Here is a 17,433-nt window from a genome sequence, read left to right as displayed (position 1 = left end):
GCCTCCAACCCTTGGAAATACTCCTCACTCCAAGGTATTGTTTAGGTACTTAATTAAACTTTGCCCTTCCAAGGCTGTAATTCTGAGTTCTTTTCTCTACTCAAGGAATCCTGTGAAGGTTCAGGTATTAGATTATTTACATGTTTCCTTATTAAATCCCTCTTTAAATACTTTAATATTAATCACTCTCTATAATTAAATGTATTTCCTTTGTTTATACGATAGTTTTAAACAATGTCACATTAGATCATCCTATATTTTCTTACTGATATATTTATATATATTCTATCTAACTAATTTCTCTCAATAATATATAATCATTTTTTTTACAATATGTAGAGTGAGAATCAAACCTTTGATGTAGAGATTGATAGTTCACAACTACTAATCTCTTTTGATGCTCTATCTCTTCTTCGTTAATTTTTTTTTTGCTAATCTATCACTAATTCACTATCGTACATGATACAAATACTCTTTCAAAACTATTTTTCTACCTATAGGCACTAATCAATATATACAAATACAACATTCTCAATTTTTTTATTATATATAGTCAAATATTATTCACTTGGAGTAAAATTTTATAACTTTAGTTAACGAAAGACTTATGGCACCCCCCACATTTTCTCACAGTTTTTTCCGACAGTACATACTTCCCCTTAATCTCAAAATTACATATGATTAAAATATGCATAAATTTTAAATTATTAAAGCAAACATAGCTCAACCGACATACGAATGTATTAGCAACCAAGAAATATGTAGTTCAAGAAAAACTCTATAATACTAGAATTCAGGAGAGAAATCACTCGTACTTTATGGAAGTAACAAGCTCATGTTATAATTTTGTCTTTATAATTATTTTTTTAAAGTAAAAATACTTTAGTTTATTTTTAAGGCAAACTGTAAAAATTATTCCTATTGTATGGTGGTAGTTGCAATTGCAATTACACTCTTAAACTCTTGATTGTAAAAATTGAGCCCTCAAAATTATATGAATCTTAAAATTGGACCCTCAAAATTGTATAATTGTAGAAACTATACGAATTATTGGACTTTTAAATTAATTTATACCAATTATATAAATTTAAGGTTTCAAATTTTATTATTTGGGCCTTGGGGGTCCAATTTCCACTACGATAGTAAATTTGTGGGTTTAATTTTAACATTTATATAAGATTGAAATGTATTTTTTTATCATCGAAAGTTTAAAAATGCAATTACAAGTACAATAATTTTTCCTCATTTTCAAAAGCATATGGATGTGACAAATAATAAATAAAAAAATGTTCGTAAATTAGCTAGGTGATGGGTCCACATACCTTACAACCACAACACATACATTCAAAACTTTTTACCAACAATTATTTATTTAGAGGCGATTTTACCAACAATTCCGAAAGGAAAAGGAAGGTCACACGGGCAAATGGCAAGTCCAATAGGGGCATAATGGGAATTAGCGGCCCCCACTTCACATGGCATTGCTTGTTCCTTAATATCTACGCTCCCGATTTGCGTTCCCACAACCACTAAAACGCATCTTGACCATTCAATTTTCTCTTCCCATTTGGGCGGCTTTTCTTGTCCCTCCTCTGTCCCCTCCCTTCTTCTTCCCTTTGCCTCAACTCTGCTCCCATTTCTACCGACAATCCCCATCCATAATCCCCCATTTTCCTCTTCTCCCTTTTCTTTATTTCCTTCTTATCTATATAACTCCTCTCCCAATTACATCTCCCACTCAAATATTCAAACAAACAACAACCCCTTTTCTCTTCTTCTTCTTCTTTACCAAACCATTCAAAGAAAAAAAAAACAGAGGAAAATGGAATCCAAGGTTGCGTTTCAGAACGATCTGAATCTCGAAGCCACCGAGCTTCGTCTTGGACTACCTGGAATCGTTACTGAAAGAGATGATCCAGCGGAGAATTCATCTGGGGTTATTAAACCTAATAACAAAAGGAATTTTCACAAGGACTCTGCTCCTCCCCCAAAGTAAGTGGTGTTTTGTTAAAATCTTTTGTTTGTAATTTGGGGGGTTTTTTTTTTGTTACTAAATTTGTGTTTTGTGATGTGGGTTTTGTAGGGCTCAGGTTGTTGGGTGGCCACCGATTAGATCTTTTAGGAAAAATACTCTTCAGGTGAAGAAAACAGAGGCCACGATGGCGGCGGCGGACGGCGGAGGGATTTATGTGAAAGTGAGTATGGATGGTGCTCCTTATTTGAGGAAGATTGATTTGAGTCTTTATAAAGGCTACCCTGAACTTCTTAAGGCCTTGGAGGACATGTTCAAGTTCACCATCGGTAAGAACAAATCTCAAAATACTTCAATCTGAAATGGGTTTTTTAATTGATGTTCAAAGGTAATAAAGATTTGTTTAATTTCAGGTCAATACTCTGAGAGGGAAGGTTATAAGGGATCTGAGTTTGCTCCAACTTATGAAGATAAAGATGGTGATTGGATGCTCGTGGGTGATGTTCCATGGCAGTAAGTTCCTTCAAATATTCCTAAAAGATTTTGAAATCTGTATTTTGAATTTGGATGTATGTTTAAGAAAATTCAAGAGCTAATTTTTTGGTGTTTAATTTGGATGCAGAATGTTTATTTCATCTTGTAAGAGGATGAGAATCATGAAAGGATCAGAAGTTGGGGGACTCAGCTGTGGCGTGTGAGAAAATTGCTTTGAAAGAAAGAAGGAAAAAAAAAAAGAGANAAAGTTTTGGATTTGTGTAACAAACTTAGGAGCTTTGTGGATGATATATTAAGATGACTTTTTTTTTTTTTTTTTTTTTTTTTTTTTTTTTTTTTGTTTTGTTTGGTTCAATGGGATCTCGATGAAATTTTGTAGAATAAAGTTGGTGTTGTAATGAAATTGTAATTAATGTATACTTTTGTTGAAATTGAAGATTGTTCATTTTCGAATAAAGTAATGTTTTGATTGTTGAAGATTACGGTGTTCATTTTAAATAAATATGTTTTTGTTTTAGGCCTTGTTAGAATCTTATGGATTGTTTTTGGGTATAGCAATGGATTAAATCTCCAACCTCTTGTGATGGAAATTATGTCAATACTATTGAGTCAAATATATTTTAGAATTTATTTTTAATAAGATTTTGAATTTTTATAGTGTCTATTTAAACTTTTTGAACTTTAAAACTTATTTAATGACATCTTGTTTGATGACTATTTTGTTATTTGTTTTACTCGTTTTCAAAAAGTAATTTTTTTTTAAAAAATTTGACTAAGAATTCAATCATTATAGTTCAGAAATATGCAAATTATTATAAGAAATGAAGATAAAATAGACTTAATTTTCAAAAATAAAAACAAAAAATCAAATGATTATCAAATGAAATATAAGTTATTGGATTTTAAATTTGTGTTTATCTGCTTCAAACTTTAAAATTATCTAATAAATATTTTTTATTTTTTGTCCAAAAACACTTTGAATTTTGAATTTTGTCAGGGAGGTCCGTAATTTGTTTGATGTTTTAAAATTTACTGAGCTACGAGACATGTAATTCAAATTCAGATAAAAATGTTAAAGAAAAATTGATAAATAAAATATATTTATTAAAGTTAGAATAATAAATCATGTGTGTTCCCTTGAGCCAACTTGAGCATCACTGTGAAGGTGCATATAACTGGAAATGACATTAGACATGTATTATTGACAGATTAAATGACATATGTCATATACTCTTCATGGAGAAATAATTTAAATTTCTTCACCCCAAAATATTGTACTAAAAATAACTTGAGCATCGGGAGACCATCTTACGTAAATTAAGGTTTTCTTTCCTTTTTCTTTATAAGTTAAGCAATTATGAGATCAAACTCTCAATTAAAGAGATGATAATAGTTGTTTTATCTATTTAGGTGAGCGTTGATTGAATTTTATTGATAATGAACATTTTAATGTATGTAATTAAGTATCAAAAGAGTTAGTTCGTACTCTAAACAAAATACATATGTTTTGTTTTTCCCTTTTTTTTTTTCTCCTATGCTTTGAGGATATAGTTTTTAATGAGGTGTTTAAAAAGCCCGATAATCCGATCAATCCGGACTATCCAACCCAAACTATAAGGTTGGGTTTGGTTGGTTGAAAAAATTGAAAAAATAAAATTCGGGTCTGTTCTCAGGTTGAGGAAAAATAGTCTGGGGTTGACCCGACCCAACCCGCTCAAAATGTAGGTTTTCTTCCCTTGTTCTCTTATCTTCTCATTCACACCGCAACCACCTCCCTCTCATTCAACTTTACACCAGCTCGCCAAGGTCTCCCTCTTCGTTTAAAATCTCGCCTCTTGCAGCCTTCCTCTCCCTCTCCGAGAGATCTGCCGTCAATACCACATCAGACTCCGCCTCCCTCATTCCCCAACCGCCGCCTCTTTCGCTGTTGTCATCCAAGAATGTCAAGGAGCCAAGCCCCTACTATTATGCTTTCATTCAACTCCTCGAGAGATCTGACTTACCCTTGTCGCAGAGTGAGTATGATGAGAATAATACCAACATCAAGTCTCCAAGAAAAAACCTCTCTCGATAAGTTCTATAATTACTAATGCCTTCATTCTTCTTCTTTAATTTTTCCCAAATTTTTCGTTTCATAGGATTTATTGAATTTATTTTAAGCCCTAGTTTTAGTGTTTAGTTCTCTAGTTCTGTGATCTTTGTTGTTATTTTATTTTTTTGAATTTTGGAATCAAAAGTTTCAGTATATGGAATTTAGCGATCATTTTAGTTGATTTTAGTGATTTTTTTGGATCTTGGCTTCAATAACTCTGTTGTTCATGGCCTTCCTCTTGATCTTAATGGAGAGAAAAGAAAGGGAAAAAGAAGAAAAAAAACACACAAACAACCCGATGACCCGACCCGAAAATATTGGTTTGGGTTGACCCTTGAACCTAGAATCGATAGGGTTGAGTGTAAGGCCAACCCGAAAATATTGGGTTGGGTTGACCCTTGAACCTAGAATCGATAGGGTTGAGTGTAAGGCCAACTCGAATTTTCGAGTTGGTCCAAAAAATTACCCCAACTTGACCCAACCTGGACTAGGTATACCCCTGTTTTTAATCTACTTTTGTAGGTACGATAATAAATGTTGTAAATCGTATCATTAACTTCATCTTTTAAGATTATTTCATCTAGATAAATACTTCAATTATAAATATGCGATGACAAGAAGAAAAAAGAGAAAGTCACAATGAAATATTGAATAACACTTCATTTCATTTTTTTATACATTTATATCACATAAGCTAAATATGTTAGGAATGTTTTTTATCTCTAACATTGTTCCACGTTCTTTACCAAATAAATAAATCCACATACCTAACATAGAATTATAATATAAATTTTTTGTATTTTTACGACCTAATACTTTATTGATGTTAGGGTCACAATTTTAGAAGTACAAGTTTGTTTTGTACAATTGTTATAAAAATAGGACTTATGTAACTTTTGTATTTGGTATTTAGCTCTTTCATTTGAATATTTGTAAATGGACAATATAAAAGAAAAGTTTGTTGGTTGTTTGTTTGTTTCTACTTAGAAAAAAAAAAAATTATAAATTGTATTGGTTGAGCGTCTAATATGTTTTTAAACTTTCAATTCAATGTATAATAAATCATAAATTTTTAATTGTGTCTAATAAATATGGTCCCTTCAATTCTTTTTAAAAGTTTGTAAATCTACGACACAAAATCGAAAATTTATAGACGCATTAAACATAAAATATAATTTTATATATACTTTTTAAAATAAAGAACGATCAAACCAATTACTTTCTCATGACAGATGAAAATGAAAATATAAAAAAAAAAATTTTAACTAAAGAATAATATATCTTGAAAGGATGTCAATACTGCAATAGTAGGTACAAATTATTTATTCATAAATACAAATCTCAAATTGGTGGGGAAAGCTGCTAACTTAGCCTAATATAACATATTTGAATTAAAGTGGAGTTCACACCTAAAGAAAAAGAGAAAGAGCAAATTAATCCAGAAAATGATAATTCAATGAGGAGAGTCAATATTGCGAACCGAAATGAGGTTGGAGAAATTTGATTGATGGATGGGAGTGACCGACCGACTTGCTTTTGAGTGCAATCGAGTCAACTTTTCTTCTTGTCTCCTCTTGTTAGTGCTTTTTGGGGCCAAAGCCTTTGAATTTCTTTACATTTTGTAATTTCAATTATGGGTTAATTGAAAAACAGGGGAGTTTTAGAATTTAATTGGATAGAAAAGAGTATTTTCAAATTATTTAGGAAAATAATGTTTTTTTTTTTGTCTCTATTGAAAGAGAGGCATTTAACAATATTTTATTATTGTTTGACTGACTGTCAAAGAATGCGTATTTGCTGAATGAGTCTCTTCAAGAGATAGATTCTTATAATTAAACAAAAAAGAAAAGAAAAGTTAAATGCATCTCCTGGAGCGACGCATTCAGTTGAATTTTTTTCCATTTGACTTTTTTTAAAAAATATATTTTTTAAATTTTTTTAACAACCCTAAAATGAACCATCTCATTAGTCTCGTTTCTTATAGTGATAATAATATTACTCATTTTTTAACAATATAAACAATAATGTTACTTTGATTAATAAAGTTCTATGATTAATTTGATATACTTGATACTAATTTTAATAATATTCAATTCGTTTAATTCTAAATCATTGTGTTTGTTTGAAGTTGTTAGAAACTTCTGTAAAAATATGGATATTAACTTCCGACTATTGTATTAATAATATTTAAGGTTCTTTAGGATGTGGAGGTGTTTGAGTTGTACACTGAAAGTGTATTTTGTTATTTGAATTTGATTATAAGTACAATTTTCTTTATTCATGACTAGAAGAAGATCCTCTATTACACCTAGATCGATCATGTTGAGTCACATAGTATCCACGATCGCCACAACCTTCTTACACTTGATGGTTGACCCTCCTCTGTAAAGTGTATACCCTCACTACCATGTCGGTATGTCATGTACTAGTCATAGACATCTGGACGGACATGCAAAATTTGTCCTTCTTCCATACTTAGTGTACTAAGGGTTGTTGGAAAAAATTCAAATGTTGAGGGAGAAGGCATCATGGAAGTATGTGTAAGATGATCAAGTGAGGTTGCTGGATATTCATTCTGAACATTATGTCGAATAGGAACATCCTGATGTCTTGCTGGATTACCTTGTTCTTCCAATGGAATATCACCATCGAAATATCACACTCGATATATAGAGGTGAGTCTACGAAAGGCCGTTACAGCAGATAATGTCATATTTGATAAACTAGTCTGAAAATGAATTGAATAATAATTTAATGACTTTAAAATATGCAATTAAGTAATAAAATTAAACAATCCTAGTAAATAATAAACTCATACCAACAAGTGATAGGATGCTCCTGCTTTTGTTATATATCGCTTGCTCAAAGTGGAATACCATTCAATATATCCAAGCTCAGTATCTACACCGTTGTTAATAGGAGGTCCATTACTAATCAAATTTTGACAATTTTTTCAAATTGAAATTTGAGGAGCCAAATATGCAATCCTGCATTGCTCATGCCTGCCTCTTAGATCGCGTGAATGGAGTCGAGCGTCTGTATTGCAAGGTTGAAGAATTTTTTACAACATCCCAAATTGACATATCACACGATTTGGGTGATGCCACTCCACAACAAAAAAGCATATAAGTGGACATCTGAATGTCCATATCTCATTACCATCGAGACAATATGGAGGCAATAATTGGATGAGATGATTGTATAGCTCCCAAATAATCTACATGCATATATGTCAAAATATGAATGAATCAAAAGATTGAAACATTATTAATATATAATATATGAATGAATATAACATTACTTGGCTAGGCATATGCATATCCAATATGTATCTATACTGTCATAGAACATGCATCGGTGCTCTAATTATAGAAAAGTTGTCATTTTATCTACAACAATCACAAGTTGAATATTAGCTATTAGTATTTCATAATGAAAAAAAAATAATAATGAGGTAAAAATGCTTACCGTACTGCAAATGGACTGTCACCCATGTTTTTCTCGTATTGGTGGAGTGGCCGAGGCACTAAAAGAGAAAGGCGATCCCACGCCCAAATCTACAACAATAGAAGTGAACCTGCAATGTCTTTGTCATCTATAACTGCACTCTTGCATAGTTGCCTATATAACCATGCAAGACATCCAACTGTTGGGATTGGTATCCTAATTCTCCCGGAATCTCGTTGTTTGTAATTTTACACATTATTTATGAATAAAATAATTGTTATTTCATTCTGATATTTACTCATATCCAATGAACAAATATCCATGGTTATCTTATGTAAACTTAAGTATGTATATGGGATATACAAGTGAATCATGTCTTAAGTGATAACCTAAATAGGTCTGTAGTATAAGGATTAAGGAAGGATTCCTGATCCTTGTGACACTACAGATACGACCCGCTTTGTAAGGGTTTGCAAATGTTGTAAACTACTACAGATGGTAGATCCTGACCATTCATGTGGAGACATGCGAGCGAGGGCATCCTATATAAAGAGTTTGTATAAGACCGGACTATAAGATGACTAGACTTTGTATATAACTCCGTTGATACTAGAGACTTACATCTCACCTAAACGACCATAGGTGACACGACTTCAATCTTGAGTGTTTTGGGAACTCCTACCTTTGAGGATGGTCATTTGATTAGTATGGGTGAGAGTGGCCAGATTGCCAACTCAACATGTCTACCTTTTTGGGGACTTGTCTGATTTGGGAGCTGGAAACTCAATTACACAAGATGGAATTCACTCCTTCCCCGAAGCAGGGATAAGTAGATAGATTGCTATCTTAAGGGCCGATTCCGAGGCTTGAACATAGTTGCCATAGCTTCTCTTTGGAAGAGAGAACTCAGACATAGTAGAACTATGACTTATTTTCATTAGAAGGATCAGTGGTACTTAAAGAGTTAGATGTTACTACAAGGGTATAACCGTTATTGGCCAAGCTGTACTTACGAGTGATTTATGAAAGGTTGTCGCACTGTTGATTGGTTAAGATGGACACATAATATATCTATAGTAAGGAGAGTTCAACTGTCGGTCTTTAGTGGAGTACCTGACAGTTAACGGATGGTGGATCCCGTAACTAAAGAGTTTAGTCAGTTATTCACGTACTGTTGGAGTTTCGAGCTACAGGTCTATAAGGTCCCCTTGTTAGCTCAATAGATATAAGCTGAGGATTAGTTCTTGGTGTTGATTTGAATTGTTCAAATTGACAAGAGGTAATTCGATTATATATGATATGATCGGTGTGGTGTATGAGATACATCTAATGGAGGATTAATGTAAATGAGATTTACATTAAGAGCCATGGAATAGAAAAAGGGCTATGATTTGTATGTTTCATGAGATGAAATATTAAAACTATAGGTTATAAATATAGTATGATAAGTTGGTTATCATTTATATTTATAATAATATTAATTATTGGATAATTATCTCTTTTTCTCTAATAACCAATTGAGTGGGAGGTTATTTTTGGTTTCATGGTAACGTATGATTTGCAAAATTGTTAATTTGAGATTTTCAATCTCGAAAAATTACTCACCGATAGTTGTCAAGTAAATTAGATTTACTAAACGACAGTTTGGAGTTAGCTAAACTATCATGGAGTGTTCTTACACGATAGGCACTCAGCTAGACGATGAGCTAAATGATCACATAGCTTTTGCTAGACGATCGCATAGCTTTTACTAAACGATTAGACATCGACCTATACGATAGGTTGTTTCATCTCCTACTTGCTTAATTGTTTACACGATTGTTCTTCCTTTGGTTTTCTGCATCTAATCAAGTCCACACAGAGCCCACCCTCTTGATTCCCACCGTCTTGATTCTTACACTGAAAATATCGAGGTAACCTTCTTGGTGGTGTCATACTCAACTCGACACAGTCGAGGTTCTGTGGAGGCCGTTCGCGGTGTTCGTGACCTTGGCAATTGCTTAGTTCGAGTTCTTTGTGATTGTGCAATGTAGCGGTCATGTTGGACGAACGTTCGTGATTTGTTGTGTTGTTGTGATCGAGCGTTCGTGATAAAGGAACTTGAAGATGAGTCTTCAAAGGTTTATTGATTCCTTCCCTTGATCATATAGTAAAGCATGTTATAATTTTTGTTTTATGCATAATCGTATGTTTCTGTATGTGATTGTAATTGTAATGTTCATATACAATTGAATTTTGGAATGTTCTATTCCGCTGCTCATGGAAATCCTCGTGATCGATTTCCTTCAATTGGTATCTGAGCCAGGTTGTTCTGATATTCCAAATTACAAGTCTGTTTTGAATTTCATTTGACAGTCGTTGTGGTTTTTGCATTTGTGGTTAATTGTTAGTGCATCTGTGGTTGAAGTTGATGAATGTTTCGGGTTTAATTGCCTTTTAGTTAAAGCTTTCTATAATTACGAAGTGTTAGTTTGTAAGAGCCCTTGTGTTTCTAGACGTAATTAACTTGCAATCGAGTTTGTAATTCAAAGAGTTTGAGCTAGTCGAGTCGTTCATGATGAAGTTTCGAAGCATGGAGATGTGGTTCTCAGCGAAGAAGAAGACTAAGAGTTGTTTGTATCATGTAGCCTTAGGTAAATGATTGTTGGGATTTATCTAAACGATCGTGTAGATTTTTCTATATGATCGTGTAGTATTTACTAAACGATCGTTTAGCTGGGATAAATTATTTACTCTATCGCATAGCTTTGGTTGTTCGATCATGTAGACACTGGAGGTAGGCGATCTTAGTGGGAGCATATGATGCTCATCGTTTAGTTGAAGGCGCGTGCTAAACGATCGTGTAATTAACATGCCTCATCGCATAGTTACCACCTACACGATCACGCGGTATATGATATGAAGGTGCTCATTAAGTGATCGTTTAGGCGATGGTGCTTTGTCGCATCGTAGTCGTTTAGACGATCGTGTAAGGCTTGCGTTGTGCGTAGCGTGCTAGACAATCGCGTACCTCGTGCTTCATCGCTTAGTAAAAGGTACACGTTCATTGCTAAACGATGGCTTAGCTCTGGGAGCATTGGTAAACGATAGAGCAAAGCATTTCTTCTTTCTTGTAGACGATTGCGGGGAGTTTGGTGCACAATGGTTAGAGACGTGTTGCTTCGTTCGGACAGTTCAAGACCCGTTTCGCCTATTTGAATCGGAGACTCCTTGTTCTTTAGTTTTGTGAATTTGAGGAAATTTTATCTGGTTCATCAACATTTGTTTATTATACATGTGATATATGGTATTTATATGGCAAAGTGTTTGACATATAGTTTAAAATCCACCTAAGGTTGTGCAATTATTCATGCATCATGTATTATAAGTGTTATAATCTAGCATGAAGAAATTACATGAAAGCATGCGCATGCATCATGAAATATAAGAGTAATATTTTGCATGCAGTGAGCATATTCATGCATCATCCTTTTATTATAAATGTTATAGTCTAAGGGTGAATGGAAGCATGTTGTGCTTGTTTCGTTGCTGTTTTGTAAGCATTATATAAAAGAAGTAGCAATGAATGAACAATGCATTGAGCATGACACTTAGGCTGTTTATAATCGTTATGAATGCCTTGCATGTGTTAGCTTTGCGTTGTGGCTTTGGTTACTTTTGTTTATAAGCATTATAAAGAAAATTAGAACTAAAATCGATAAGAAAGAATTGCATTCAGACTTAGGGTGAACTCAAGTTCTTTTTAAAAGGGTTTTAAAATTTGAATTGAGATAGACCTAAGTTCAAATGGTTATAAAGAGTTTACGAACCTAGATTAATCTTTTTAAAATCGGTTTAATAGGATTAAATTGATTGGCATAAAAGATTAAATTTGTTTTAAATCTATCTATAAGGGATCTTTTGTCTAAGGTGGGTTCTATCTAGGCTGGGGTCCTTAAGCGGACGGAAACAGAACACCCCTACCTGGGAACCTACCTGGAAAGGTGAATTAGATAGATTTTTTACAAGCATGCGACAATTGGTCAAGACTCCGTTAAAAAGTTTAATAGATGATGATCAAAAGTTGTTTAACTATCCAAGGTAAACGTTACTCTTGGGCAAACCTAAAAGTCACTTAGTTAAAATTCTTAGCCGTGTTTTTTCTAAATAAACTAAACCCTAGGTTATAGAATACTCAGTTGGAGGAAGAAATGTATCTGATATGTCTATGGTTCCACTCACACTTCTCCCTATATGTTCACACCGTGAGATTCATGCTTGGCCTCGTGGTGCCCTGGGAGCATCCCTTTTCAGATGGTGTTTGCATGAGTCAATATCAAGGTGGACGGAGTGAGTGTTTATAGTAAGTGGGTGAATAGTGTGTGTCAACACGTCCTATGGTCTCTGTCATTGGTTCACATTGTGAGATCATTCTGCACTCTCTCGTGGCACCCTGGGAGCGTCCCTCTTCAGATGGGTTTTGTGCATTTGATCAAGATCAAGATGAACTTTAGAAATGGATAGGGTCGCTTTAGGTTTTTCCCCAATTGAATTTTTCCCTCGGGATTGGCTACTTGGGGCGGATCTCTAGGGCCTAAAATGGCGGGTCACACTTATAGAAGATTGTTAAGTAAGTTAATGATCTCTTGACCAAATCAATGAAGGCTAGTTGTTATAGGAACAAGAGTTGTTCTGGTATTAATGATTGGTTGAGAACTTCTTAATTCAGAGGAGGGATGATTGACCTCCCTTTGGCGGCTTTTGTTCTAAACTTTTGAAGCATCATTGCGAAACTAGATGTCACACAGGGTTTATATTAATTTTGCTAAAACCTTATTGGATGTTGTTTATTTTACAATGGTATTTTCTTAAAACCTAACGCAGGTCAATGTGTTTTCTTTTCAGCAACTCGTTAGTATTTCTGTTTAGTGCCTTTAATGTGACCGATTACATACAATGGATAGAATCGTGTAAAACGTATTTCATGGAAAACGACCTCGAATTTGTCATGGTTGAGGAATGTCCTCAAGTCCCAACTCTTGATGCACCGCGAAGTGTTCGTAATGCATATGAGTTATGGATAAAGGCTAATTCATTGGCCCAACTTCACATTTTTGCTAACATACCTGATGTTTTGGCCAAAATGGTTGAGAACATGGTGATTGCACGAGAGTTCATGGACTCGATGCAAGATTTGTTTGAACGCCAATTCTTACTTTTCGAGCAGAAAGGAATGGATGACAAAACCAGTAGTGTCAGTTATTCTGACACTGATCCCACTACTCTCCAAAAGAGGAAGAAAGACAGTAAATCTCATTTATTGGTTTTGGAGACGTGTTTGATAGAGAATGATGATTCTATCTGGATCCTTGATTCGGGTGCTACCATTCATGCCAGTTCCTTTTACCAAGGATTCAGTTCCTGGCAAACATTTCCACAGGGAGAGAGTCACTTAGAGTCAACACTGGTGAGGTTGTTTCAGTTGTTGCTATAGGTAGGCTGAAGTTATTTGTTGACAAGAAACATTATTTGTTACTAGATAATATTTTCATAGTTATATTAAGAGGAACTTAATCTCGATTTCTTGTCTCATTGAACAAGGGTACACAGTCTTCTTTTCTGAGAATAAAATGTTTATTTTCAAGAATATCTGTTACTAGATAATGTTTTCGTAGTTTCTCATATTAAGAGGAACTTAATCTCGGTATCTTGTCTCATTGAACAAGGGTACACCATCTCGTTTTCTAAGAATAAAGTGTTTATTTTCAAGAATGGAATGAAGATTGGTTATAGTTCAATGGAAAGTAACTTATATGTACTAAGGTCGTTAGTCATAAAAGCCTTGATACTGAAATGTTCAGTACGGCAACAACAGCTAAATGACCAAAGGTTTCTGCTAAGGAAAACACCCCTTTTTTTCATCTAAAGTTAGGCCACATCAACCTCAATAGGATTGAGAAGTTGGTGAAAAGTGGACTTTTAAAGAGTCTAGTAGAAAACTCCTTGCCGGTATATGAATCATGCCTCGATGGCAAGATGACCAAACGACCTTTTACTGGAAAAGGTTACAAACCCAAGGAAGCCTTGGAGCTTGTACATTCTGACCTCTGTGGTCCGATGAATGTTAAGGCTCGAGGTGGGTATGAATACTTCATCTTTTTCATAGATGATTATTCAAGGTCTGAGTATCTCTACCTAATGCAACGTAAGTCTGAAGCTCTTGACAAGTTCAAGGAATATAAGGCTGAAGTTGAAAACTTATTAGGAAAGAAGATAAAACACTACGATCTGATCGTGGTGGAGAGTATATGGACCTCAAATTCCAGAACTATATGATAGAACATGAGATTGTGTCCCAACTCTCGACCCCAGGTACACCTTAGCAGAATGGTGTATCAAAAAGGAGAAACAGAACCTTGTTGGACATGAAATTTCGATCCTGCACTATACACAAAGCTCTTCAACATACTATTCTTATACTTGTCGTTGAAATTACTCGCCACATGTCGCAAGTAGAATTTGTGGTGTATTCCTACCCAACCGTTTTTAGAGTTTCTCACGGCAGATATTATGCCTTTGTGTCTATCTGAAATTAGACACATTCCCTCCCTTCCATGCACCACATGATCCCATAAATTTTTCAAGAACCAGCCTCATGAATCAGTACTTTCTTCTGGTACAATAGGGTATGCAATTGGATAGACATGACCATTTGCATTGACTGAGGTAGCTATCAATAATGTTGTTGGAATGTATCAGCAACAGCAGAAGCAACATGAATCATTAAGCACTCTAATTCATTAATTTTGGCAAAATATAAAGCATGCTCTTGCAGAAACAAGTGAGTTTCATGATATACCTTTGTAGAACTTCTTCAAAGCTCAATCTTCAGCTGCAATCTTCCCCAAACCTTGTTGTAGACCACCTCAAGATCTTCCTCACTATTCTCTTGGTGCCTTAGATTGAGTTGTGGGACTCAAAACAAGCTTGAATCAAGGAATTATAGGAAGTGCTCACAACAGCAATCTTGTTGAAGAACACTTTCTTCACCACAAATTTTCAGCTAAAATACTCTTGATTGCATCCCTCAAAATCACTCCATTCTTTTTTATTTATTGCAGGTGAACATGCAAAGAAGAATGTTGCATGACTTGCAGCTCATGCTTGGAGTTAATGAAGAAGAGAAAATGGGTTGTGTGAGCATGAAGAAGATGGATAATAGAATATCTCAATATTCCATTTGTGCATGTTTTTTTTTTCAATTTTCCAATTTATCTCAAAATCAAAACTTGATTTTAAAATCCATTTTGATTTTAAAACTGAAAATTTTAATTTTATAAAATTAATTTTTAAATAAAACTAATTAATTTAATATTAAATATTAAATTAATATTTACACTTATCCATTTTTATATATTTAAATCATATTTAAATATAAATTCTCTTATTCCATTTAATTCTCAAAATTAAACATATAATTATATCTCATATAATTACTAATTCCCGTAATTCTAATTTGAACGTTTCAAATTAACTTATCACGCTACTCTAGAACTAATCCATTTATGAGCTAATAGGGGGACCTCATAGACCTACAGATCATGGGCTCCAACGATCCGAGATTAATTAAATAAACTCATTAGACCAAATTAACCCCCATTCGTTAACTAATGGGCCACTCCACTAAAGCCCATAGTTGCACTCCCCTCACCGTAGATATATTATGTCAACATGATTTAACCATAATTAGTAAGTCGACCCTTCACTGGTTGTTCGTAATAACGGCTGGGTCAAATATCTGTTTTACCCCCGAGATTAATTTTTTTTCCTCAATTTTCTACTGATCCTCTAATGAACAACTGGTTTGCGATCCAATCACTAAACCAAACCCTCTCAGCCTAGTGAGAGGGTGGGGCCCCTTGTTCAAGACTTAGATTCAGTACTTTGAGATAACAACCTTCCTCCTATCCCTAAATTGGGTAGGCATGAACTTCGTCTTGCACCTTATGTCCCCAGCTATCTATTAGGTCTTTCCCTTGAAATGGGAGGCTCATTGAGCCAGTGCTGTTGAGCCAACCCTCACTTGTGCAAATCTAAAGATAATCCCAAATAAACACGAGTTCATAGTTAGCTCAAGATTAAGATCGAGTTACCTGGGTCATCTAGGTGAAATAGTCAGTCTTATATAGTAAACAATGTTATAAAGTAAGAGTGATTTATTTCTTGGTCTGATCTTATGCAAACTCATTGCATAGGACGCCCCCACTTCTCATGTCATAACATATACGAATTAGGATCACATCATATGTAGCACTTTACAACTCTTTGTAACAACTACAGAGTAGGCCGCATCCAATAGTTTTACCAGAATAAGGTACTCAACTTTATTCATGTATTATAGACTATTTTGACTATTTACTCGAACCTGATCCACTCTTATGTCTCCACATAAAGTTTAAGTACTCATGTAATAGTCATGGGTCTTAGTTTATTGGATTTAGACTTTTATGTATACAATTTATAAAATCAATAATAAATTTATTGACTATAGAAAATGTTTATCATTTTACAAACAGCGAGTTTTAGGACATAAAACCCAACAATAATGTTCTTTCATACTTTCCGTACAAATGAGTTCCATCAATTTGAAGTAGTGGTCTACAATGTTTGAAACCCTCAATAACATGTCCAAATGACCAAAACACGCTATTGAACATGACAGTCCTATAATCACAATCCACCTCATTTAGCCTCCAATGGATAATTGTACCAGGTTTTGTGATTTGTAAGATATTCATCCATTTAGGTAGCAAATTATACAATTCGATCCAATCTCCAAATATCCTAGCAATTGCTTTCCTTCTTCTGTCCCATACATTCCAATAACTAACAGAATAACATTATGTTTTCAAGATAATATCTTGTAATATTTTGACATCAACATACAGATTTTTTTAACTACGCAGCTTACCTCAGACACAATTAGATTTGAGTCCAATTGATTGTGATCCTGACTTAGTCTTGCATACACACAGGAATGAGGGCCATTATATTGGGTAGTTTCAAATTTGTTGTGTCATTTACGGCAGACAGTACGAAGTCTCCACGTGCAACCATTGCCATATCTTTTACACCTAACATCCCATACTGTTTTCTTCGACTCAATGACTTCAAAATTTTGATGTCAAATGATTGAATAGTTCTTCACTGCATTTTTTAAATCCAATTTCGAATTGAATATTATCCCCTTAAGCAAGGAATCATGCCCTATATTATTGTCTCCCTTCGTTGTCGAATAAGATATAATGTTCATATTGTTTAGGCCTATCTTAGTAAAAGTTTCAAGGACTTCATAAACATCATAAAATTCACCAGTTTGTTGATCTAGATCGATATCATCATCGTCTATTTCAACTTGTTCGTTGTTTATGGCAATAGTTGGATCACA

At 34.1% G+C, this 17,433-nt stretch overlaps 1 protein-coding gene across 1 annotated transcript; it reads left to right on the top strand.

Annotated features, from left to right (window-relative positions):
• Positions 1-1,565: 1,565 nt before the first annotated feature.
• LOC120067743 (auxin-induced protein 22B-like) lies at positions 1,566-2,696 on the top strand. The gene is made up of 4 exons (XM_039019306.1): positions 1,566-1,992; positions 2,084-2,301; positions 2,386-2,485; positions 2,595-2,696. The coding sequence occupies exons 1-4, from the start codon at positions 1,823-1,825 to the stop codon at positions 2,668-2,670; spliced, it is 564 nt and encodes a 187-aa protein (XP_038875234.1). The 5' UTR covers positions 1,566-1,822; the 3' UTR covers positions 2,671-2,696.
• The last annotated feature ends 14,737 nt before the right edge of the window (positions 2,697-17,433 follow it).

Source organism: Benincasa hispida, chromosome 12 (assembly GCF_009727055.1).
Source record: "Benincasa hispida cultivar B227 chromosome 12, ASM972705v1, whole genome shotgun sequence".
NCBI classification, from domain to species: domain Eukaryota; kingdom Viridiplantae; phylum Streptophyta; class Magnoliopsida; order Cucurbitales; family Cucurbitaceae; genus Benincasa; species Benincasa hispida.
Note: the sequence above shows the minus strand (reverse complement) of the source record. Positions and strands in the feature narration are given on the sequence as shown.